Source organism: Magallana gigas, chromosome 1, assembly GCF_963853765.1.
Source record: "Magallana gigas chromosome 1, xbMagGiga1.1, whole genome shotgun sequence".
Taxonomy (NCBI): Eukaryota; Metazoa; Mollusca; class Bivalvia; order Ostreida; family Ostreidae; genus Magallana; species Magallana gigas.
The window spans coordinates 41,020,802-41,046,890 of record NC_088853.1 but is presented as its reverse complement, the minus strand read 5'-3'; the positions used below and the strand labels follow the sequence as shown (position 1 = coordinate 41,046,890).

At 31.3% G+C, this 26,089-nt stretch overlaps 1 protein-coding gene across 1 annotated transcript; it reads left to right on the top strand.

Annotated features, from left to right (window-relative positions):
- Positions 1 to 16,388: 16,388 nt before the first annotated feature.
- Positions 16,389 to 23,460, top strand: LOC105343512 (uncharacterized). The gene is made up of 5 exons (XM_011450905.4): positions 16,389 to 17,941; positions 19,272 to 19,406; positions 20,605 to 20,718; positions 22,699 to 22,825; positions 23,080 to 23,460. Exons 1-5 carry the CDS (start codon positions 17,866 to 17,868, stop codon positions 23,129 to 23,131), a joined length of 504 nt encoding a protein of 167 aa, XP_011449207.3. The 5' UTR covers positions 16,389 to 17,865; the 3' UTR covers positions 23,132 to 23,460.
- Positions 23,461 to 26,089: the final 2,629 nt, after the last annotated feature.

The window sequence follows — 26,089 nt, the reverse complement described above, 5'->3', positions numbered from 1 at the left end:
TGGAACACTTATGGCACTACACTGTAGAATGATTGCAAATTACATTAGCACAAAAAAATGAAGAAGCACATCCTTCCTAGTATTTAAATTTAAGCACCCGCAATTAAAGTTGTGTGATAAGGACCTTCATGTAATTTATAGTTTATTGTTATATGTCTCCATTAAATTAACTTTTAAAGAAAAATATCCCCTGGGTCGAGGTTTTTAAACTAAACACGACATAAACCATGATTTGTTTGAGTCAATATAATAAATCATAGTTAAAAACTTATTTCAGTAAAACCTTCTCTAAAAGTCAATATTAATGTTAATTTAAGTATAAATCCATACAAATAAAAATTTATAACACAGCGACCTCCCTATTGTAAAAACATCATAATTTCATTTATAACATTATTTATTGAAAAAAACAAATAGACTCGGTAACAGTCAAAGCACATGTAAACCCTCTCCAAAACAGTCATAAAACTATAACAATATATTAATACATCTTTATTATGCTCAAACATACTTTCACGTAAACCAATATTTGAATAACATTGGCAAGGTTTATGCAAATAAGCTGGAAAACATTTATAAAAAAAATGATAGCTTGTCTACCAGAGGTACGTATTTCATCGAAATATTTTAACAGAAATTCTAACAACATCTAGATTTAATACTACATAATATTTTGGGGGGTCTAGAAGTACCCTAATGTTGTTTTTTTTTTCCAGATAATTAAATCCATATTGCAATGTGATTGAGTAATCAAACGAAAGAAATCAGCACTATATTGATGGCTTCTAACTTGTTAATGAATCCAGACATGTATTTCTGTTATTTTTAAATTAAATTGAAATTTGTTCTTATCGGGCACTAAACGTAGCCACTGTCAACATAAGTCCTGCAAATGCAGAAAATATCAGTCAGTAATCAGAGATTATATTTAATAGATTAACTAAAATTAAAGCAACTGCACAAAATGATAGCTAAATGATTTTAAAACCATACATTTGTTTAGAGGAATGGGTTACGTACACACCCCGTACAATCGCTTTAAATTATTTTATTGATATGTCGTATGCTACATTCAAAATTGTTTACCTGGATAGCAGACGTTCACCGAGACAAGAAATGTTCAATTTTAAACAATTATTTTTCTCATAATATTTGGTTAAATGTAGAGTTATATAGTTGTACTTTTCTCGGGTTTGAACTGATATGGTCACAAATAATCTTGAGCTACTTTTTGATGCAATTCTTTTGAAAAAAAATGCAAACTTTAAGGTTTGGAGACATAAAACTAGAACGGCGTGTGCTTTAAAAATAATTCAATTTCAGAAAATTAGCCTTTCATCAAGCTTTTATTTATTTGCAAAAGTGTCGTTAATTCTTTTCTGTAGTTGCTATTCCAATTTTATCAAAACATGTTGTCATTCTTAAGTGATATGTAAATACTGATTGATTATGTTATATGTGTTCTAAAAACGCACACATGCTATGTGATGAATAGAAAAAATTGCAGTTCTCACATTTTATCATTCTAGTATTTGTTTAAAATAAATCTACATTAAAATCATCAATAATTACTCAATATTCCTTTTTTGACACGAATACTTCATTCTGTCAATCGATTGATTTACATCAATTCGAGGGATTATAAAATCACAAACGCCTAATTTTTTATTTATATTTTCTTTTATCTCAGAGATTGCAAGCAAAACAAACAAGGTTTTTTGAATTATGATATTATTTATTGGCAAGAATGGACATAGCTGATATATATCTATGTATATTTTTCAATTTATAAGTCAAATACAATGTTCGTTTTAAGGAGCATGGTCACGATTTTTGTCAAAAATTATTTTTCCGACTTTAATGTTTACAGTGCTTCAGTAAGGCATTTTTAATAGGATACCAAAATTTGATTGTCATTGGATGAGTCATAAGCCAGTTACAGAGCTTACAATTCTTCGCTATGTAAACAAAGCGTTTGTTTACATTTTGAATGTTGAAGTAAAAATTCCAGTTTAAGACCTAACATTAATGTGTTAATCGTTAGGAACTGTTTATTTATACTTAAAATGAATAATGAGATAAACAAACCAGCTTTAAAAAGATTTTTTACCGGTATATTGAACCTATGTAAACAAAAACAGGGCACGAGTCTTGTTTACATGACGAACAGTTGCAAGCCCTGTATCTTGCTTAAAACTGAACAACTGGCACCCAAATGTCATTTGATCATTAGAAATGCATTCCTAAAGCATTGCCAAAAATAAAAACAGAAAAATAAAATTTGACCAAAATCGTGACCATGCCCCGTTTAAAGTCAAACGAATATACAATGTCAGTAAATGTGACGTTGACTCTGAGAGATACAGTGGTCACGGCCAGAGTTTCCATCAACGAGTTGGACATATGACAATGATGTGACCTAGTATCTGGGAACTACAAGACATATAGCACTTGCACTTGGGGTCTTAGCCATGGGGACATTGGGTGAAGCTAAGAGCGCTATCACTTTAGCCATGATAATTTTTTCTATTGGGGCTGTGGGTAGGCTGATAAACCGTGACACATAATTTCTTCAAAACCCTCTTGAAATATATTGAGGAAACTTTGTTTCCCTAGGACTGACTGGTGTACCCATCCCATTGAAAAAAGATTGTAGGTAGTCAGATATATCTTTGCATTATGCTACTGAACCCATTACCTCGCAAACCTTATTCGCAGTGAAAATATATAAATACGCTTTCTTGCCCTTTCCATAGCCATTATATTTTTGGAGTAACGCCACCTAAGTCTTTGCAATTGAAGGACCATATAATGTGTACATGTTGAAATCCCCTACCCATGTATATCTAAGCAATTTTATGATTGCTAAACTTATTTTTGCTAACGAATGATGTGCCAAAGTTACTTCCCCATAGTGAATAAAATTGTCACTTGGAAGAGAACCTATTTGCTTTAAGATTTCTAAATTTTTGAATCGCAATTCATCATAACCTTGCCATCACAATGTGATGATTTTTCTATCTAGATTGAGATCCAATCCGCCTGGGCGAAGGGATGATTCTTTGAATTCCCTCTTAGTTATTGAAGTGTCAAATATAAAAATAACCTGCAGCATGAAGAATTCTATCTATCACATATTTGAAATTAGGTGTTGAAAGGTCGGAGACTGGAACTGGTTTGATCTGTACCTGAGGTGCAACCTGCTTAAAACTCTGCCACTGTTGACGAAAGATAGAATAAGCAATTATATTATTTTTTGTTGATATATGTATTGCCTGGAAACAAAAGACAAAAGAACGAAGCAAGAACTTAACTCTTTGTGATTTGAAGGTTTTTTGTTGAGGATTGTGACTGGTGCCTGGTTATTAATATACATGTGAAACAAAACTGTTTTGTTTGCCAGTCTAACAACCCAGGCATAAAGTTAAAACAACAGAAATCGACTAAAATATAGTCATATCTGTAAAATATTTATCTCCTACATGCGACCCCCCAAAATAACAACATTTTTCTTGAAAATATGCCTCACAACCAAGATTCTGAGCCCCTGAACTATCAATAGAAAGATCAAAGATTAAGTTAGATGACCATGTTGCCTCACTGAAAAAACAAACTGCACCTTTAAAAATGAGCAATAAGTGCTTATCATCATTCTTTCTTGCTTTAATCTGCAAAAAACTTTTGGGTTGACCATGCAAATGGTGGCATGATGCATTATTCTCCTAAATGCCCTTTCTGTTCCAATAGTCTTGATAACAAAAATTAACTTGTTCAAAAATGACTCTAGTTGTTTGAGTGTAATTGACTTTCTGTCTCTAAATTTTGAGACAATGAAAGTAGCTTAAAACGCCTGAGCATTGGAACTTTAACTATCACAGCAACATTAATAGTTTCTAAGCCTTGGCATACCAGGTTATTTGTGGAAACAACAGATATATCCTCTGCCAATAGAACTCCTAACTCTTGAGCTACCTGTTTGAATATTTCGTAAGCTTTTTACCTCATGTTAAAGTATTTCCCAGAAAAGATAAAGTCTTTCAAATAATGGGTCAATAGTGAAAAAGTTTGTCTTCTGATCTACACCCGATTGCAAAAATGTAGAGCAAACTCTTCAAAAAACCTTGCATGATATAAAATAACCCATGTGGGAACTTGTCAATGTAACACTTTCCTTCTATTTTAATCACCATTTATTCAATATATTCGAGATAAATAGGTAACAGTCTGGAAGATGGCTTAATATCCATCTTGCAATACAAACCTCCTTCCCTACTTTAGCTAACATGTGGACCACAGGATCAATAGATGAGTTATGAACTGTAGAATCTGCTGAACTCAATGAACTCAATGATGCTATTGTCAGTTGGAAATGATAGATATGCTATGAGACGCTTACCTGCATCGTCGCCTTTCGGAACGACCCCTTTTGGTGATACTGTAAGATTAGAGAATGCAATGTCTCATAAGGTCTCCCAAACACACCGAATTTGATTTCGTTGGCATTTTTTTCATAGTCTTCCTAGGATGCTGATGTACAGAAATTAAATTAGAACTTTCTATGTGAATTATTGGGCCAAAGTAATGCAACCGAAATCCTACTGAAATCCAAAAAAGCAGCTTATTAGCTACGATTTTGTTTTGATAGTTCGCCAAACAATATTTTTAACACTGATTTAAAGATTTTGGTTTTTGCCTAGGTCAAAATTGATTTTGTGTAGCCTTGGGCTTGTATTGCTGTGTCTCCATTGCTGTTGCTGGGACTGCAACCCAGAGTTCGGGTAAGCTGCTGTGTATGACATGCTTGAGCTGATAGGATTCGTACAAAAGGAAAACAGAGATGATCTTTGTTAATTATGTGTGTATAATTGTAGACTTGTTTGATTGCAGCATGACAGGGTACATGCCTGCGCAACAAGTGCAAGAGTATGAGTTCTGACAATAAACATTTAAGCAATTGTCCTTGTAGTTGCAATTAAAACACGTGTGCCCAGACACTGATGATTGCGTGATATGATAGTGGTTGACTAGCTTGGAAGACAAATACAGAAGCCACAGCTCAGCATCAATGAACTGGTTGGGTTTAGAGCCTGCAAAGTTTATAATAGGTATCATAATCGTACAAGCCTTTCCCCCTTGCTACCTCTAATATAACTGTATAAATGTATTTTACAGTTCAGCAGACTTGGAGGGTACTGTTAAATCATTAGATTTCGTGGTGGCTTATTTTTCGTGGAATTCGTGGGTACCTCTCATCCACGAAATAACATCCTTCACGAATTGATGAATTAGGGTAATAAAGTCATAGTCCCTTTTGTAGATATATATGAATACACGAAATTACGTCCCCACGAACCTGTAAAATTTAAGTCATCCACGAAAATTGGCCCCCACGAAATTTAATGATTCCACAGTATGCAGACAAATGAATAGAATCAAAACTGTCCATAGAATTAGTCCATTTTTATAATGTAGTCAACTTTTCTGAAAATTTATTTTGTAACAATCTCCCCATCACTATTGATGGGTGGTATCTTGTCAATAAGTGTAGCCCTCTGACCTCCAGATGGAGGTAAAGAGTGTATGAAGTTCAAAATATTTACCTTGGATTTTGTCACGTTTAATATTAAGTAATTGTCATTTTCAGTAACAAACAAATAAGGAACCCATATAAATAAAACTTGATTGATAATTGATTGATTGATAATATATATATATATATATATATATATATATATATATATATATATATATATATATATATATATATATATATATATATATATATATATATATATATATTTATGGATAAAACTATTTAATATAATATCTAGAGTAATTTAACTGGAATTTCTGTAAGATTCAATATGCTTTGAAAAGTTTGATCAATTTCGATAGATAGAAACGAAACCTAAGAAAACTAGCAAGCTAAAAGTTCAGAGCTTACTACTAACGGAGGAACATCAAGTCGTCTTGCATTAATAACATTAATTTACAATAAAAATTTGCTGTTATTAACTGTCCTTGTGGTGTAGACGCACTTCACTGTAAAGTTTTTTTTTGTAATTGTAATATGTGCACAGCCTGACGGCTTATAACCTTCTTTGTAAGTATAAAAATGTGTTGTTTCTGAACTTTCTTACTTATTCTACTTACTTATGCCTCCACTTCTGTGGCATAGGATGTTGATAAGTCTTCTCAAACCCCTCTATCCTATGCAATCTTCTCTACCTTTTTCCAGTTTTTGCCCAATACCTTTACGCCGGCCTCCAAATTACTCTGCGAGGTGATTCTTGGCCTGTCAATTTTGATTTTTTCCTTGGGGGTTCTATGGTAGGGTTTGCGTTGTAATGTTACCATGTGTTGTGAGTGATTTTACCTAGAGAATTCCCTGTCCATTGCCACCATCTCTTCATTATTTCTCCTTCAGCCGGGGCTAGGTTTGTTCCTTGACTGGAATCGGCGTTTCTCATTTTGCCAGGCCATTTTATCTGGAGAATATGTTTCTGATATTTGTTAATAAATGTATGAATCTTGTTTGTTGTAGATATAGCTATCCTCCATGTTTCTGAATCATACAGAATAACTGCCTTTAGATTGCTGTTTACCAGTCTATTTTTTTGGTACATGTTGTGATTCTTTGGCTATTACGATGTTTCCAAAGGACTATGTGCGGTATGGTCTAATATCTGCCCCAAATTTTAACCAATCTTTAAATAGTGTCGTATAAAAATCAAATCTTCATAAATCATTGTACAGTGGACGCCTATCACTTTAATTTTGATTTAACCCACCATTGCTCATTGGCTAATTATCTATGACGTCAACTTTATGACCTTATTACCGCAAATTTGCATATGGATGAAAATATTCTCATTTTTGCTTTATATTTTGCATTCGGAAGTATAGAGCGCAGGTCTTGTCAAATAAGATTTTAACATATGTTTTTCTTCAGAAAATTATACACTTTATACTAAAAAATGGTACTTGAGCAAGCCTGCGCTCAATGTTTCCCAGTCGAAAATTCATCATAAAACACCAATAATTTGCCTCAAAACATCAATTTATCAAAATTAGGCAATCTTCATGACGTCATTTCTACACTATGACGTCACTGTGGTGAAAACCTTACGCACACATATTTTTGATATGATTCTAACTATCTTCACCCTTACTTTTAAAGCGCTTTATAAACCTTTAATTTTGGGGGCAACAAATGCATAATACCGCACATAGTCCTTTTTACTGCCACGGTTGGTGATATTGTTGTTTTCTTTTCCTCAATTTCGTTTCCTTTAATATCTAACGTTATATTCATAGTGTGTTTGCTCTGAAAATCTTTGTTTTGGCAATGTTTGTGTTACGTTCTATATGTGCTGATGTGCCCGTCCTTGTGAAATTTTCCCTGCTTCGGATTGGGTATATAAGGAAAGCCCCGAATCATCCACAAGGTTTAGGTCATCTGACTTTGAGCATGGTGTCCACTTGTTTCATTCATTTCATGTTTTGCTGATTTATTTAGCAACCATATAAATGTCCACGTAAAGGTATTTACGTAAAAAATAAAATGTATTTCATGCTATTTATGACTATATATAAATACAACGGGAAAAAATGTCATCTGTTAGTTTATTACGAAAAAATTGATGTATGGAGTCAGGATTATTGAAATAATTCTTTTAATCAAATTTAATGAATTTTAATTAATTTAATCTCAACTCTTGATGAAATAATTTATTCTGTATTCGGAGAGAGAATAAAAAGGAATTTAACATCATGATAAGGGTCATCACACTCTTCTCACATTATATCCATTTTGAATGCCAATTTCTTTCTTTTAAATGATTTTAATATTTGTAATGTAGGATAGCCATATTCCAATAGTATATAGTATATAAGAATTTGAAAATAAATGACATATTGTGTGCTATCTTATTATAATTTAACAAATTGCAAACATTTAATCAACCATTATAAATTTTATGTTTTATACTCTTAATCCCCAAGATCCTTATATCTAATATTGGTGTTTTGAAAATGACTGTGTGAGATTTAACAAACATAAGTGATAATACCGCCTGTCACATTTGGAAGACAAAACTGAGTTAAAAGTCGTTCGTCCATTTTTCCAAATTGCTTGAAGATACTATGGTGTGAGAATAAACAGCATATGAAGATGATGAGTTATGATATTATCGGTCAAATAATGTATTAAATGTTACGGGTTTTTTTTTAATTATGAAAGAGCTGTAATTTTTCAGACGGAGAAAAATGACCATTTGTTATATTTCACAGCCCGAACATGCGCATGTATCTTCTCTAATTGTGATAGAAGACCAGTCGAATTAATTAGGGCATTACAATAATATATTCTTAGCATTTTGAAATCATTGATGTTTCGAAAGAAGCACTATAAAAGATTGTCGTACGTTATGCTCTATTTATTTCACTCTAGGAGACAAAATTGGGTTTTTTGGCGCAAAGTTACTACAATGTATAACAAATTTTTTTTTGATTTTCAAACATATGTAATCTACACCAACACTTGTATATTTGAAAAGTTTCATGAAATTGCAGGGTTTTGTTCTTTTTATGGGTAATCCAGAAATACAGACACATTTACTATGAAGTTTCCTTCTTTGCACTTTCAAGCAAATGAACGATAAAAAAAACACGTGCGCATTAAAAACTATAGGCGACCTTCTTAACTATGAAAGCTTCATTGCTTTTGGTTTTTATCTTTGTATTTTTTTGTGTTTGTTTTTGGTTTGTTTGTTTTGATTTTTTTAAGCTAGAAAATTAAAGCCTTTGCATTTTAAAGTCCTGCTTTTTTGAAAAATATTTCTCGAGGAACAAAAAAGATTCTAACGATATTATAAAAAAATATGTTTGATATGAAGTTCGTAACATCAAATCGGCACACACTAGACAGGAAAACAATACATTACTTTATTAATCTTGATCCATCATTTTCCTTCATAATATTGATTGTATAGTTATTATGTCACTCATTTTATAATATATTCTAATTTGTACACGCATTTTAAAAATTATTTTCGTAAAAATATCCTGTAATGCATTGTATACTGTATCAATTTCATTAAGATTTGTACTTAAAAAGGGGTTCTTATAAGTTTCAAAACAAACATCCAACTATGAACAATGCTATAAAATCTGAATTTTTCTGTCTAAAGCCTAACCTAAAAGTACATGAAATTCGCAGGAAAGTTTCATGTTTATCAAAGGTATTGGAAATCTCTTTGTGTACAGCTGGAATGTAGAATAATAGATTTTAAGAACAAGTTAATGATGAATAACGTATCAGTTTGCATATTTTAAAAAATAAACTAATCAAAATTATTTGTTCGGTCCAATAATTAGTTAAAAGTTAAAGTTTATTTTAGTATGAAAGAGCTGTAATTTTCCAGACGGATAAAAATGATCATTTGTTATAGTTCACAACCCAAACATGTATCTTCTCTAATGTGACAGAAAACCATTCGAATGAACGAGGCCATAACGTGTGACATCTTTTTAGTGCTACTTTCTAAAAAAAAAATTAAAAAAAGATAAATTAATAATACTTTGTTTAAACTTTTTTTTTCACAATGAAGGCCATTCTCTAACTATACTTTATAGCTTTTAAAAATTTATGAGGATGGTTGAAAAGGCATTGCCATTTCAAAACTACATGACTCTTCTTGAGATAAAGAGCTATAAATTAAGACCAATGAAAATGATCAAACTCTGAACCTATTTTGTTCTCCTAAAAATTCTATTTTTTATTTAACTTGTGGGTTGAAGGAAGTATTGTTTCTTAAAAATAAAACTTATGAAGAAGATGTAGATGACATGTTCTGCATTACTTTTCCTGATGTACTCTTCAACCTCTGTTTTGTTTCATCTTTTCGCTTATACGCAATATCTCTAGATCTTTTTTTTTATTAATATTTCCCAAAAATTGCACAACGTCTGTCAACTCTATCATAAGAATAGAAAATGCATCCCCCTTTCAGCGTTAAGAAAAATATAATATTGGAAGATATTTTAATGCTAGTTCAATCTCAGTATCCTTCCAAAGTGAAGTAAAATTATCCTTTGCTGTAAAAATATCCTTTGCTGTAAAAATATCCTTTTACACCAACTTTAAAGAAAACAATTCTTTAAAATTCAAGCAATATTCACAAACAATTTTTTGAAAAATATTGCAAAACGAGAAATGTGGCGAAATACAAATTTTAGCGCCTTTGGCGCAAAAACCTCTCAGCGCTAGAATTAATAGTATTCCAACAATTCTGTTTACGAACAAAAATTACACATTATTGCCACTAAATGAAAATTTTATATCTATCTACTGGATATTTATACAAAAGTAAGTGTGTTGTTCTCCACGACAGTTTACTGCACGTGCAGAATCAAAGTCATCGTGTTCACGTGCTTGAGTGAACACAGAACTAAATTTGATAATCGTCGGCGCTCAATTTTTATGGCGCCAAAGTACTGGGACTTGCGTTAGAGCTAAAATACGTATGCGCCAATTTTTCTCGTTGTTGTTTCTGATGTACATGTATGTATAACTAAAAAATATTGTACATATCCTTTACATGTGTTTTTGAACGAAAAAAGCAAAATTTTGATACAAGTTGACAACTGAAAGTCGTTTTGGGGAAATTTTCTATTTGTGCCAAAAGTGTTGGACAAAACGACACGTTATTCATCATTCTGCTCTTGTTTAAAAACATCCAAAACTAATTTCAATTCACGTAAAACAAAACGTTTACAGAAAATGATGTCCCACTGACCTTACGATCCATCAAGGGAGTGATCAGGCACAACGCATATCGTAATGAATGAATTAACAGGTATCGTGACGATTTGGCTAATAAAGGTGATCCTGTATTTCAGAGAAAGTCTGGATGAGCTATTTTTCATGATTGTGTATAGCTGGGGCATAATGCGTAATATAGGATGATAAATCTCAATTTGGTCAATGTTAATACACCCCTTCCGATAACTGCAGTATTGCACTCTTGCAGGGCAAATTGATATACTTTGCCGAAAATTAAGTAGGTAGATAACTAAATGACGTAAATGAAACAATTGACGTTACGTCATATTTCACAAATATAATATATATATACATTAAAGTTATCAAAGTTGTTAACAAAATAATTGGGTTTTTTTTCGAGGACAGAAACGATTCTTTAGTACAAATGCTACAATAAAGATTCTGCGTCATCAATACGGAATTATATCATATCATCGATGCTTTCAATGATGTATAAAAAAAGAGTAAACTGCTTTTAGGACGTATTTTTAGACTTATGTTTAAACCAACGTCGTTGTTTGATCTGCAGTTGTTCAATGGTTATCAATTAGATCTTTCTTATACAAACTGTCCTTTTATATAAGAGTGGTCGTATTAAATGCATTTTTAGGGTGAACATGTACATTGTACGTAGGCCATATTGCGTTGTTTTTTTAAGGAATAACTAATCATTCTTTGAGTATAATGAGGTGATAATTTTTGTCGGGGCGTGGTCAAATGAAATAAAGCCCGAGGCGCTTTATGATAGATTTGACCACGCTCCGACCGGAATTATCACATTATAATATTCAAAGAATGATTCCTTATTACTTATATCTATATTATTTCAAATATGTACACTTTAAAACATTATTTGAAAACCACTATTTTTTTATGTAGCACATGATATGTATTAATACGCGGCGCAGCCAATACCGTTTTTCGATCATGCTATAAGACATGCCTTTTTATGTCACTCATTTATTATGAAGCTTTTGGGTTTTAGGGTTCAAAATTAATTCGTAAATTTATCACAAAAACAAGACAGTTGAAAATGTAAATATAAATTTATCAGATATACTGGTTACACCGAGCAACACCTAAAATGTTGTTGACGTGTAATAGTAGCGGTATTGTATTTAAAATTTAAAGCGTGTTATATTAACAATAGTAAAATATATCATTAATATATTATTTTAAACATTAAAAGTCATAATAAAGTAAAAAAAAAAAAAGAAAAAAAAGGACACAACAATAGTTGAAAAAAAACAACTTTTAAATGTACATTATATATAAATTTTAACTGTGGTTTTTGGCATTGTATATTCCTTGTTTTGAATTTAACAGTTTATGATATGATACATGAGCAGTCGAAATATACTCTATTGCAATAGAGATTTAATGTTCTCGCGATTTGATGGAAAATCTTTGAATCGCGGAATTAAGTACTAACGTAAAATAAGGAATTTACAGTACATGTTAAACTTTAATCTACGTCAAACATACCTTTTTAAGGAAGCTACTGGCATCAAACATTAAATTAAGAGCTTACATCCCTAATTTCATAAAATGTTGATATTAAAGATAACACACATTTTTACTTAAGCAATACCCTAAGTCTTCGTTATGACATTCAGTTTCAAAGATTTTTATATTTCGCTATTCAAAAGATAAAACTGTAAAACGTTAAATCTCACGGTACTTTTTTCCGTTCTGAAATAAATCAAAATACTAGTGTTAGCCTACAATATCTATACAATATCTATCACAAATTAAAAAAAAATTGCCGCTGCAGGTGCAGATGAATCCCCATCACTGTTGCGCCAACGTTTTAGACGACTGTAAAAACCGCCACTTCCCCGTAATATTATCAATAAGATTTGCAAATATTTCAATCATTTTTTGTCCAGACAATTCTAGACTACTTATTTATGGGAATTTGTTTAAAAATACGCACTTTTAAGGGATATAAAAAATTAACATTCGTTAATGAAGCTGCGATCTTTTTATCAATCTTACCTCCTGAGGTAAATAACTGGTCGGGACTTATGCAACCGTCATGGGTTGAAAGAAGTGGGTTTTCCATTTAGTATATATATGGCATCTTAATGAGGCGTTATAAAATCCCTTCTTTACTTTGACATATAATATTTATGCTTATAAACGAAAGAAATTCATTAAATTCTGAGAGACTCGTAGCGCAGTTGAACGCCTGATTGCACACTTATATATTGAGAAGTGTACAATTTTGTATTACCGTATAATAACAGAGGAATGATGTTTAGGTGTTTTGCTGATATACCATAACTCATATGGTCCTTAGTGTGACCCCACAAGGGGTGCTATTCAAAATACATATTGCAGAGTATTGCATCTAAATTTACAGGAACTTTACTATGTTATTATCACGAAGCCGAAAACTAGTACAGCGAATCGTAAAAATTCTGCAATTTCGGGGCATGTTAAAATACATAAAATATAGATGTTATAGTTCTTAAAATTTTTATAACCTATCTGATAAATAAATAAGGATTACATAATTTAAAGTGTGTCAGGGTTTATCCAAAAATATCCGGAAATTCGAGAAGAAAACGGTAAACTATAGCCGATTTCTGGTACAGTGCCGGTAGTAAAGGTATCTCTCGGGTTTCCCCAAAAAGACGTTGTATTTTACAAGGATTAATTTTCAAACCAGCGTTTTTACAAATTTTTTGACTGTTTTGATGCAATATTCAAAGTCAATTTAAGGTCAAGGTGATGTTGACCGCACGTTCAATATATTTTTTCACAGTCATTCGATTTTTGACAATCATAGCAAACATCATGATATAATGATCATTCATGAATTTGCATGCACAAATTATGAAGCGGGAATCTAGGGGCATAGGTGATATAGTAATGTACGATATGTTAGTATTGTGAATTGATGTTTCTAACTTTATACTACCAAGGTTGGTGATATTTTCTATTTTTCTACATTTCATTTCCTTTAAAAATCTAACATAATATTTGATGGTGTGTTTGCTCTGAAGATCTTTGCCTTGGCAATGTTGGTGTTAATTCCTATCTGTGCTGATGTTCCTGTCATTTTGATAATTTTCCCTGCTTTGCAACGGGCGTGTAAGAAAAGACCAAAATCATCCACAAAGTTTCGGTCATCTAACTTTGAGCATGGTGTCAACTTATTTCATTCCTTTTATTGCCTTTGCTGATTTCTTTAGCAAATATAAAATGTCCACGAAAAGGTATTTACGTCAAAAAATATAATGTATTTCTTGATATTTATAACTAGAATTATTAAGATATATTAAAATAAATAGAAAATAAAAATAATGTCATCATTCAATTTATTACAAAAAGTTGATGTATGGATTCTTGATTAAGGAAATGAATTTCTTTAACTGAATTAATTTAATTTAAATTAATTTAATCTCAATTCTTGCTGAAATAATTTATTCTGTATATGTAGAGAGAGAATAAAAAAGAATGTAACACCATGAAATGGGTCATCACAATCTTCTCGGGTTATATCCATTTTGAATGTCAATTTCATTCTTTAAAATAATTTTAATAAATGAAATGTGGTATAAGTATACTCCAATACTGTATAGCGGAATGAATTTTAAAGGGTCATGGTCACGATATTGGTCAAATTCTATTTATATGTTTTAATTGTTTACAATGCTTTAGAAATGCATTTCTAATGATCAAATAGCATTCGTAGAGTTATAAGCAAGATACAGGGCTCTCAATTCTTTGTCATGTTAACAAGGCTCGTGCCCTGTTTTTGTTAACATAGGTTCAATATACCAGTAAAAAATCTTTTTCAAGGTTATTTGTCGATCTTTTTAATTATTTTAAGCATATATAAACAGTTTCTAACGTTTAAAACATTCGTTTTAGGTTTAAAACTGAAATTTTTATTTCTATGTTCAAAATGTAAACAAACGCTTTGTTTACATAGCGAAGCATTTCAACTCGCTTATAACTTAGCAAATGACACTCAAATTTCGGTTGCCTATTAAAATTGCCTTTCTGAAGCAATGTAAACATTAAAATCGGAAAAATAATTTTTGACCGAAATCGTGAACATGTCCCTTTAAAGTAAATGACATATTGCGTTCTACCTTGTTGATAACTGTATTTGCTGAAAAAATTACATTGAGCTTACATCTAGAAAAAATCCGTTGATATCGTAAAAGGTTATTGCATACTTAAAATAAATGATATACAATAAAACAAATTGCAAACATTAAATCAACAGTTAAAGATATGATATTCTTAATCCCCAAGATCCTTATATCTAATATTGATAATTAAAAAAAAGGTGTAATATTTGTCAAAAATATGTAATTATATTGCATGCCGCATGTAAAAGACAATAGTGAGTTGAAAGTCGTTCCTCCATTTTTCTTCACAACTTGTTTATTTTTTAATTTCCCAAATTATTGCTTGAAGATAGTATGGAGTGAGAAAAATGTTCGTATGAACATGATGCGTGATAATTACTCATTATGTCACTCTAGGTGACAGATTTACTAGAGGAATTTATAGGAAATGTTCATTCTCTACACGTTAAATCAAATGGAAAAATTAAAAAAAATACTGTGCGCATTAAAAACTATAGTCGGCCTTTTTTCAATAAAAGAATTCTTGAGGAACAAGAAAAAAAATACTTGATTCTAACAATATTGTTCAAAATATATTTGATAAGAAGTGTCGTCACTTCACGGCACAGACAAGAAAGGAAAACATTTCCTTAGTTTATTAATCTTAATACATTGTTTTCTTAATATTGATTATATAGTTATTATTTCACTCATTTTAATATATCATATAATTTTTTTTTAAACCGACAAATTTTAGAGTCGCATAGTTACAGTTTGTTAGACTCAAAGTTATCAAATTGGTTTTTTTACGAGATCAAAAACGATTCATTAGTACAAATGCACCAATAAAGATTCTGCGTCATGAATACGAAATTATATTATATCAACGATGCTTTCAATGATGTATCAAAAAAGAGTGAACTGCTTTAAGGACAAATTTTTAGACTTTTTATTTAAATCACATCGTTGTTTGATCTGCATGTGTTCAACGGTAATCAATCAGATATTTCTTATACAACCTGTACAAAGTGATGCTAAAAATCTTCCTTTTTATCTGTTAGATATTTTGAATGATGATAAAAAAAAAGCTTGATCGATAAAATAGCGGCACAAAACCCAAGTCTATGCATTTTAATAGGATATTTTTAATTTTAAAAGTGTGACACGCATATTTCTGTCATGATAATGAATTATAGTTAGATCTGCAATGTTCCTATAAAAACAAACCGTTTTCAAAAATATATACAACTGTATGTCCTTTTATATAAGATTGGTCGTATTAAATGCATATTAGGCCATATTGAGTTGTTATACATGTATCAGATGTACTGGTTACACCAAGTGACACCCAGGCTTTAAGTAATAGCAGTATTTTAATTAAAATTTATAGCGTGTTAAAATTGTCATACATTATATTAACAATAGTAAAAGATATTATTAATATTTATTAATTTAAACGTGAAAGAAAGAAAAAAAGAATACCTGTAAATGTACATCATATTTGAATCTAAAACTATGGTTTTTGCCATTCTACATTCCTTGTTCTGAATTTAACAGTTTATGATATGATACATGAGAAGTCGAAATATACTCTATTGCAATACAAATATGCATGCACCGTCGTCCATTTTTTTTTTAAAAACTAAAGTCTAATGGTGTATAAAAAGAATATAGGTATTTTGCAGCCTCAAATAGTAAATATTTTAACATTGCTTCAGTTTAAATTGGATAAACTTGCCATTTTGAGATATTAAAAAAAAAATAAAAGGTTTAATATGTTCATCTCGATACCCATCTGTCAATGAGTCTTCATATTTTGATGTGGTATGCAATTGACAACAAAAGGGTCTATATATATAAATGACCGAGTATATGTAAACATTAGAGGAGTTTCAAAAACCATGACGATGAATTAAAAAATGATAGTTTTACACATAATATATAAAAAGTGCCTGTTTGGGAGGATAACAGTTGAAATTGACACCCTGGGAAAACCATTGTCAACCGACGCGAAGGCACTATTCTAAATGTGTTAATTTTAGAGAAAATTTTACTGCTTTTATATAGAAATAACGTGAGTTCTACAGCGAACAGTACGAGCATATTTCAAGCACATGTAACAATTCGTTGTGTTACCCGTTGTCAAGCGTATTGCTAACCCCGAGGGTAATAGAACGGACTATTGACTGCGTCTAAACCAATCAGATTTCAGTATTTAACGTGAAAGTATAATAACATTAGATGTTTAACTTAAATCTATCTCCAAATATACCTTTCTAATGCAAGCTTTTGACATCAAACATTAAATTAAGAGATCACCTCTATAATTTCAGAAGATTTTATATTAAAGCTAACACACATTATTTTTTAGCAATACCCAGGAAATTCTTCGTTATGACATTGAATTTCAAAGATTTTTATATTTCGCTATTTAAAAGATAAAATTGTAAAAAGTTTTCTATAAAAATGATGAAAGCAATCATGTTGAATCTTACGGCACTTTTTCCGTTTAGACGTAAATCAAAATACTTATGTTAACCTACATACTAAAATGTTCTTCAATATCTATCACAAATCTACAAAAAAAAAAAAAAATCTGCCGCTGCAGGTGTAGATAAATCCCTGTGACTGTTTCGACATTGTTTTGGACGATTCTAAAAACCGCCACTTCTCCGTAAATTTCCAAATTATATTCGCACAAATTTCAATCATTTTTTGTTCAGACAAATTTTAACTATTTATTTATAGAAATGTATTTTAAAAAACGCACTTTTAAGGGATACAAAAAATTTGCATTCGTTAATGAAGCTGTGATCTTATATTCAATCTTACCTCTTGAGGTAAACCACTGGTCGGAACTCATGCATCTGTCATGGGTTCAAAGAAGTAGGTCTTCTATTTAAAGTCAGAGAGCATGTTGGAAACAGGTCCAAACCTATTAACCGATGAAAGATGAAGGTGTCAGTTTGCATGGTTCTTTTGTTTCTTTTCGTCGGTGTCCAAGGAAGTTACCTAAATCAATATGTCAGTAAGTAGAAAAAAACAGTGCACTTCTAATCTTATCAGTGTGTTCACATTTGTAAGTTTTATATTTGGTCACCATTTTTTTTTTCAAAAACACATTTTTTATACAAATAAATATCAAAACTACAGATTTCTAATATTTGATATGGAATATTACATTAAGATTTTTTTTTTCATTTTTAGCATGTTTTATATGAAATATCATTTCATTGTTAAAAAGCAGATGACTTATACCTGATTAAACCATAGTTCGATTATTAGATGTAATTCAGAATCTGAAACTCGTTGATTGATTCTTGGTTGTATCTTTTTTAATTGTTTCAATATGAGATTTTAAGTCATTTAAAAAAATCCATGAATTCATTTTAATTTGCATCGATTAAGAATCAAAAATAGCTTTTTTTCAAATGTTAATTAATTCCATTTTCCTTAATATATGTACTTTTTTAAAACAAAAACAAAAACAAAACAAAACAAAAACCAAAAAAAAAAAAAAAAAAAAATGGAGCACAAATTAATAGCCCACCTTTTTTATCTTAATATTTCCTGTTTAATATGCAATTGAGGCATTGGATAACAGTTTGTTCTAAACTCAAAGAATTTAATTTTTTTCTATTTAAAAACCAAACTTATAATAAGTATGACTGTATAAATTATGCAATTATGTACATGAATCATTACAGACTATAACGTACATGTATGTACCTAAGAAATAAAAAAAAAACCAATTGAATTAAAAGTAGCACGTCGGTGTAATCCTTGAATGGTCTTAAAAACTTTATAATAATTGAATCATATTCATTATTAGTTAATAAGAATAAACAAACTTTCTAAGAAAAAAGGGAGAGGAGACTTAAAATAGTTTTACATACATTTAATTTCAATAGATAATTAATTCATTCCTTTTTCATTTTTTCCGCATTTCAGCATGTATGTATCACATCCACTGTGTTATTCAGTATCTGTTCGATGTAGCTTCTCGTTTTAAAATCATGAAAATGTTTGATAAGCAGACACACATAAATGCTGACTAATTACACAAAACTAATAATTTATTCAATTATCGGAGATCTATAGAATACTCACATTTCGTTAGACTTGGCTTTAATGTCTTGTTAACATTTGAATACAATAAGATTTATGAATAATTGTGTAACTGTTCAGTTTTGTCAATTTCTGATTAACAATTTACCATTCCTAAAGAAAAGAAAACTTGCTAGAAGGATTGTCCACGACATGATGATTTACTACACTTATACTGCCAGTAGGAAGGGATTTACAGAGAGGTATATTGATCTGTTTTTAAAGACTATTGTATATTAACTTGAATTTAGGTTATAGACACCAACCAATATCAAAAGACAACTACTGTCTGAATGGAGGGCCAATTTCGTTTCGCCCACGTTATGGAAAGTCCATACCAAACTGTTTGCCTGCCCCAGGACCAGTAATAAAGCAAACATGTGTTAGTAAGTCAAATACTATGCATCATTTAAATTTGAGGGTTCAAATTTGATTGGATTTTATGTTTTTGTTTTTTATTTGTTTGGTTGGTTTTTGTTTTGTTTTGTTGTTACCATCATCAGCCTAAGGTCTGTTTTATTTCCACCCCTGTCACCCTCGTTGCCAGTTGTGTTTAAAACTTGACCTAGTTTTAAATTCGTCCTATGAAAACAAGGATGACAGAGGTCCACGGACAACAAGGGTGACCGGGTGGAAAAAAACCCAACTGAATATTTCCCTGAATACAGTATTGTGGAACAGTACAATTCATGGTGGCTCAGTGTTTCTGGTACATGTATTTGTGGATACCCCCCCCCCCCCCTTTCAACGAATCCTTGGGGAAAACAAATTTAGACAATGTTTTCTTTCTTACAATTTCTAAACTACTGTGTTAGTTGAGGAGAATATTTATCATAAACTGTGTTTGGGCGAATTTAAGACTGTTTACAAGTGGCAAAGGCGAAAATCTACATTAAAAATGCATAAAAATATTTTTTTTTTTTACATTTTTGCAAAAAAAGTCATCAAAATAACAGTTATTGTAATTGCACAACAATTATTTGATTTATTTAGATTATTAAAACAAACGGTGCATTGTTATTGAAAAAAAGTTATAATTCGACAGAATGTTTTACCTTAATCATCCCTTCAGCTATGTAAACTGTTTATAGTGGGATCATTAAGAAGTTTCACATTTTATGGTTAAGGACAACACAAAGAAACCTTTAGATTTTTTTTCGAAATATTAGTTCTAACCTCTTGCATAAATTTAGAATTTGGGTTTGTTTTAATTTTACTATCTAGTCATTTATTTGACTAGGTGAATTAATTTCTTATGTTTTCATTACTGTAATCGAATATTTATTTGTATTTTCAAAAAAATGATTTTGGATTTTGCATTTTGAGTCACAGCGTAATATGCAAATAAACATTGTATGTAAAGAACATTTTTATCCATGAATTTTTTTGAAAGTTTAAAATAAAAAATGAAAAACTACTTTAAAAAAGCCAAAACAATTCACTTTTATTTACTTTATTTCCCGGTATCTGAATAAAAACAACTTTACTTTCTCTACATTTTCAGTTTTCTTTGTAACATTTCATTACCCCCCCCCCCCAAAAAAAAAACCCGCTATATTATTCATTTTTTTCTGTTTCAATTAGATATCAACATATTTAAGCCCGTTCCCTACAACTGTCCAAGAAACAGCTATGTGTGTGGATATTCCAGAGTCCCAATGGATATCCATGGAAACGTCAAAGTAAAGTGTTGCACAGGTAAATACTCTATAATTACATTTGCTTCCTAATATGAACCTATATAATAGCCAAAACTCTTTATGAACGTTTTCGTGACATCACACTGATAACCGCACGCGCTTATCGCTAAATGGTTGCAATATTGTAAAAGTAAAAACACCGTTATATTAACGAATGATTCTGAACGGTTTGCCATTCTCAAACATTTAGAATTAAAATCGGGGTATACACTATTATGTAGGCGTGATGTTGTACAGTGCTGCTATCCTGAAAGTTGACAAGGATAGGATAGGATAGGATGCAGGATGCACGATACATGATAGAAATATAAAAGTTTAATTCTATCCTATCCTATCCTATCCTGCATCCTGTAGCCAATCAGATTCGAGTATAAATTTCAGAGTTATTTTGCGAAACGAAAATTGACTTAACAATGTATTTTCAATGTAAATTTAACACGTTTTACAAGTTAAACCATTTAAGAATAATAATTATATCAAGAACGCGGTGCATAACATTGATGTGCACTAAAATGTCAGCGCTACATCTTTGTCAATTAGTACGCAATTACGGAGCTACTGCGAAAATTCGATGCAACATTTGACAATGTCAGAGATAGATTTCTGTATTTACTTCATTTAAAGTCTGCAAAGTAATAAAAGCTTGAATTTATAAACGATCTACTCTGCATTTTAAAAGATAAACATGTATACAAGAAATAGACATTGCTTTCCGTTCCATATCATTTCTTCGATGCCCAATAACAGGGACGCATATTTCTGTCCGATATTAACCTGAACATATCCAATTTATAAATGGTAGCTAGCTTTAAATGCTTAAGAATTTATACTTTAAAAATAACTCCAAGTGGTTTAACTATAAACGATATAAGCTTACTAAAGGAATTATTTATTTCCAGATCGTGTTTACATTTATCGCCGAACGAATCGCTCGAATAATGATAATTACGCCCAGTTATATGTGATAAAAAATCAATTTGATAAAAATATGTGACTAAACAGTTCCTCAATAAGTGCATCGAAGTTATTTATCTGTTTTTTATGCGTAAATATAACAAAATCAAAAATCGAATCGCTTACCTGTTTGTTTACGTTATTGTGTCCATCCCGAGTACGATTTAATTTTACCGTAGCACAGGTAATTAAATCATCCCGCTCGAAGAATATTCGGTTTTTAAGATTTAATTATTCATTTTCAGTACTACATTAATTGATAAAATCATTTAATTCTTAAATTTCGTTTCATTTAACTTGCATTCCTATATTTTGAAGGTATGGGATAGGATAGGAAAGGATAGAGCTTATTTGCAGGATAGGATGCAGGATACAGGATATAGGATGAGATAGGATAGTTTTGTCAACTTTCACGATAGCAGCACTGTATGAAGTAATGGAAAACGTTAGTGGTTTAACACATCCTTTGCTTCATTTTTCGGATATGTCAGCAAAAAAAAAAAGTTATGTAGACATAATTTTTACCTGGTTATTTTGTACAACGTATTTTGCATGTGTTAAGTACATGTTATCAATGTAATACATGTACATGTCATATTCATATACAACTGAGCATAACTCTTTTATGCATTACACCTAAGAAAGAGTTAAGGAGCATTCGAAGTTAAAATACAGCTTCATTGCACTTTTTTTGAAACATGAATGATTTTAAAATTATCTCTCGTTGCAGACAACATCTATTGGATTCTGTTTCATTTTTTGAAACAATAATAAGCTTAATATTTTTCTCAGTGTTTTGTTTACAGCTCTGGGTGTCGACAGAAAAGCTTGTACTATTTTGAGGTCGAGAGTTTTTCGTTTTTCTTCTATTATCTTTCCAACTGTAAAATTGTAAAAAACAATGTGATCAACTTCATTACATAGCTGAAATATTTTTTTACAGTGTTGTAAGAGAGAGATAACTTTGATGAATAAAGTTTGAATGAAATAACGTACCTGTTTATTTTTATCTCCATGTTTACAGCTGTAGGAGTGACCTATGACGAGAGAGAATGCGTCCGCTATTTTCGCGTTGAGAGTCCAAATTACCCATCACCTACAAAATCCGGATACTTCTTAGTCGGTTCGACGCCTCTGTTTCTTCCCAAAAAGTAAGTATATTTTGTTACTATATATAGCGTAGGCGTGTACGAGATCAACATAAGTTTAAATTATTTTGTGTTTTTTTTTTCATTTGAAGTATGCATTTTCATTAAGCAAATATGAGAAATGTATTACACTAATGGAGAGTTTTTATTCACGTTCAAATTTAAATGATTATACACTCTATTAATAAACATTACAAATCTTCACAAACTTCATAATGTTAAATGATTCCGTGATGTCTTTTGTCTCTTTCTTTTAGCCAAGTTGGATTCTATAATAAAGAGTGCCTTTTCCGGAAAGTCCACTACTAATAACTTTGAGGATTCTGGTGAGCTACAATGAAATGAAAAAATAAAAATAATAATCACCCTTACAATTGTCACTGTTTTTTTTGCGTCGATTGATTTAGTTGTTTATTGATGTACTGTAGAATCTTTTAATTTCGCTGGGGTCAACTTTCGTGGATTGTGAGTTTTTTTGCTTATTTGTGGGGATGTAATTTCGTGGATGCGTGGGTTTTTTAGTTTAAGTAACAAAGATAACTCTTTCAAAATCTGTTTTCGTTCAGGATTTAAATTCGTCGGGAAGAATTACCCACGAATACCACGAAAATTGAGCCACCACGAATTCTAATGTTTCCACAGTATTTTAAGGAATATGATATGATTCTTTGAGAATTATAAGGTAATTGAATACGGATGTGCATGATCAAATCCAATCAAGCCCGAATGAATGCTTCGAACTTATACAACTATTATATTAAGTTATTGTACGATTAAATTTAGATGCTAAAGGGAAACAGACGCGATTTCCAACATTTTTTTAAATGTCTTGAATGATTTTATGTAATATTTCTGGTTTTTGAATTTCACACAATTTACACGCAAAATATTGAGTTATAAATAACGACGTTGTAGACTGTGCTGGTGCCACAGTGTCAATGGATATTGGCGCTGACTGAGCTTGGGGGTTAGCGGCAGCTGCCTAATTATGGTGCCTGGGTTGCCTCTTAGACATTGTCTTTGGCTGGGCTGGCTTACAGTTTTTTCTCTTTGGCATGCCGAATTGCTACTTTTGTAAATACAAAACAAAAAATATATCAGGATAAGAAATAGAAAAAAGTGCACCAATACGCCAAAAATTACGTGTAGACCAAAAGTCCTGTTGCTGTTTTGCATGCAGATGAACCTTATACCAATCTGCACAAATCAAGAAAAAAAACCAGTCACCGGATCATTTCATTTATTAAATACCGCTTCAACAATCTGATTTTACACCATTAATTTCTAGACAAATAACGGGCGAAATACAGATCTGTGCCACGTAAATTAAAATGCACCTTACCTTGTGAATTTTTTCGAGAAGACTGACGAACTAGTGTATGTCGTCATAAATTTGGTTACGGTTACTAATATCTGAAAAGCCAAAGAACCTGAGGACACTGATAATACTAAAGTCAGGGCAAGACCTATTTGAAACTAGAAACAAGCCTAATGGTCCTTCGATAAATGAATTTCCCCCTGAATGGTTAAATCCTCATAATTTTTTGAAAATTGATAAGCAATACAGCAAATTGGGGATACAAGCTTTTAAAAAACTGTTTAGATATCACAATATGCCTAAGTTTTCAGAAATCTATCTATTTTTAGCAAGCTTGGAATCAAGAGGTCACATCTCTAATTTCATAAGATATAAGGTGTGACATTAAAGCTAACACACATTCTTTTCTCAAGCAATATTAAGAAAAGATTTAAGAAAAGAAATAATTATGACATCGAAGTCGAAGCTTTTTTTTATTTCGCTACTTAAAAGATTATGTTGTAAAACTCTTCCTAAAAATTGAGGTTTGCAATCACATTGAATCTCATGGTACTTTTTCCTTTCAGACATAAACCAATATACTATTGTAAACCTACAGTACCTCAACGCAGATCCCGTTTTTTCCGCGCGCGCACCCCCGCGGTCCAAATTGCAATGCGGTTTAAAACAGGTGTCTCAGGTAAAACCGCGTATCCCTATACGTAACTCTATTTGCGTAGAGTTGTCCAGCAAATCAACACCGCCGCGGTCTTGACGATAAATTACAGGTGAACAAAGGTATTGAACTGAAACGCGAGTTATCTTCCTCGACTAAACAAATAATTGTCAGCTACACTACACGACATGTATTATTATAACATTTTATTTAATGGAACTATCTAGAATAACATACGATATATATATTTAAAATGTTAAATTTATAGAGTGTGTTTAAAATCATTCATCAATGCTTCTTGACGATGTATTTTTACAATCCTTTCAAATTGACATAGCCTATTCATAAATTGATAAGTATGCTTGGCAATCGGATTATAATTCTATTTTTATGCAGTCTTATTAAATTGTGAAGAAGTGTTGAAACTTTTCTATGCAATCTACGTAAACTGTATACCAGGTAAATTAAATTGATGAAATGCTTTTGCCGATCTATGTCCGTGCAAACGATTTTCAACAAACTTTCAACCAGTTTGCAATCGTATAATATAAAACAATAAGTACACATTTACATGTATTGATTATATTTGTATTTTGTGTGCATTTTATGTTCTTAATCAACTTGTTCTGTGATATAATACACGATCTGGAAAACGTTACTTATCATTGCCGCTTATCATATAAAAGTATTCGCAAAGCGGTTTATGACAATTTATGAGAGAGAGAGAGAGAGAGAGAGAGAGAGAGAGAGAGAGAGAGAGAGAGAGAGAGAGAGAGAGGGTAATGCGCTTTAGTCCCCCTCCCACTTTCAATTTGCTTCCGATGCCACTGCATTCATTTGAAATATACTTATATTAAATATTGCTAAGTTTAGTATTCATAATAGAAAAGGGGCAGTATATATTGTGATTGAATCCATCATGCAGTTTCAGTCTGGGTCCACGTGCTTCACCTGTCAATCAAATCAGCCCGCGAGCTGCACCACGTGTTCCCTCCTTGAGAAAGGGTATTAGTTTTCAGGTAAAAAAAAAAGTACGTCTAACAATAAAGTATTCAACACTGTTTATGATGTTTAATTTGATGCTGGAAACTGTGTTTGTGAAGTTTAGTTCGTGTACAACGTTATTGAAAGAGAAAACTCTCTCTCTCTCTCTCTCTCTCTCTCTCTCTCTATTCTGGTAGATTTCCTGGTGGTCACTTGTTGCAAGGATTATCCACCTGCATCATACCCGTGTATTCTGTGCGTTCAAGCAAGTAATGATTTCCTATCAGTGCGATGATTTCACAGCTTTGTG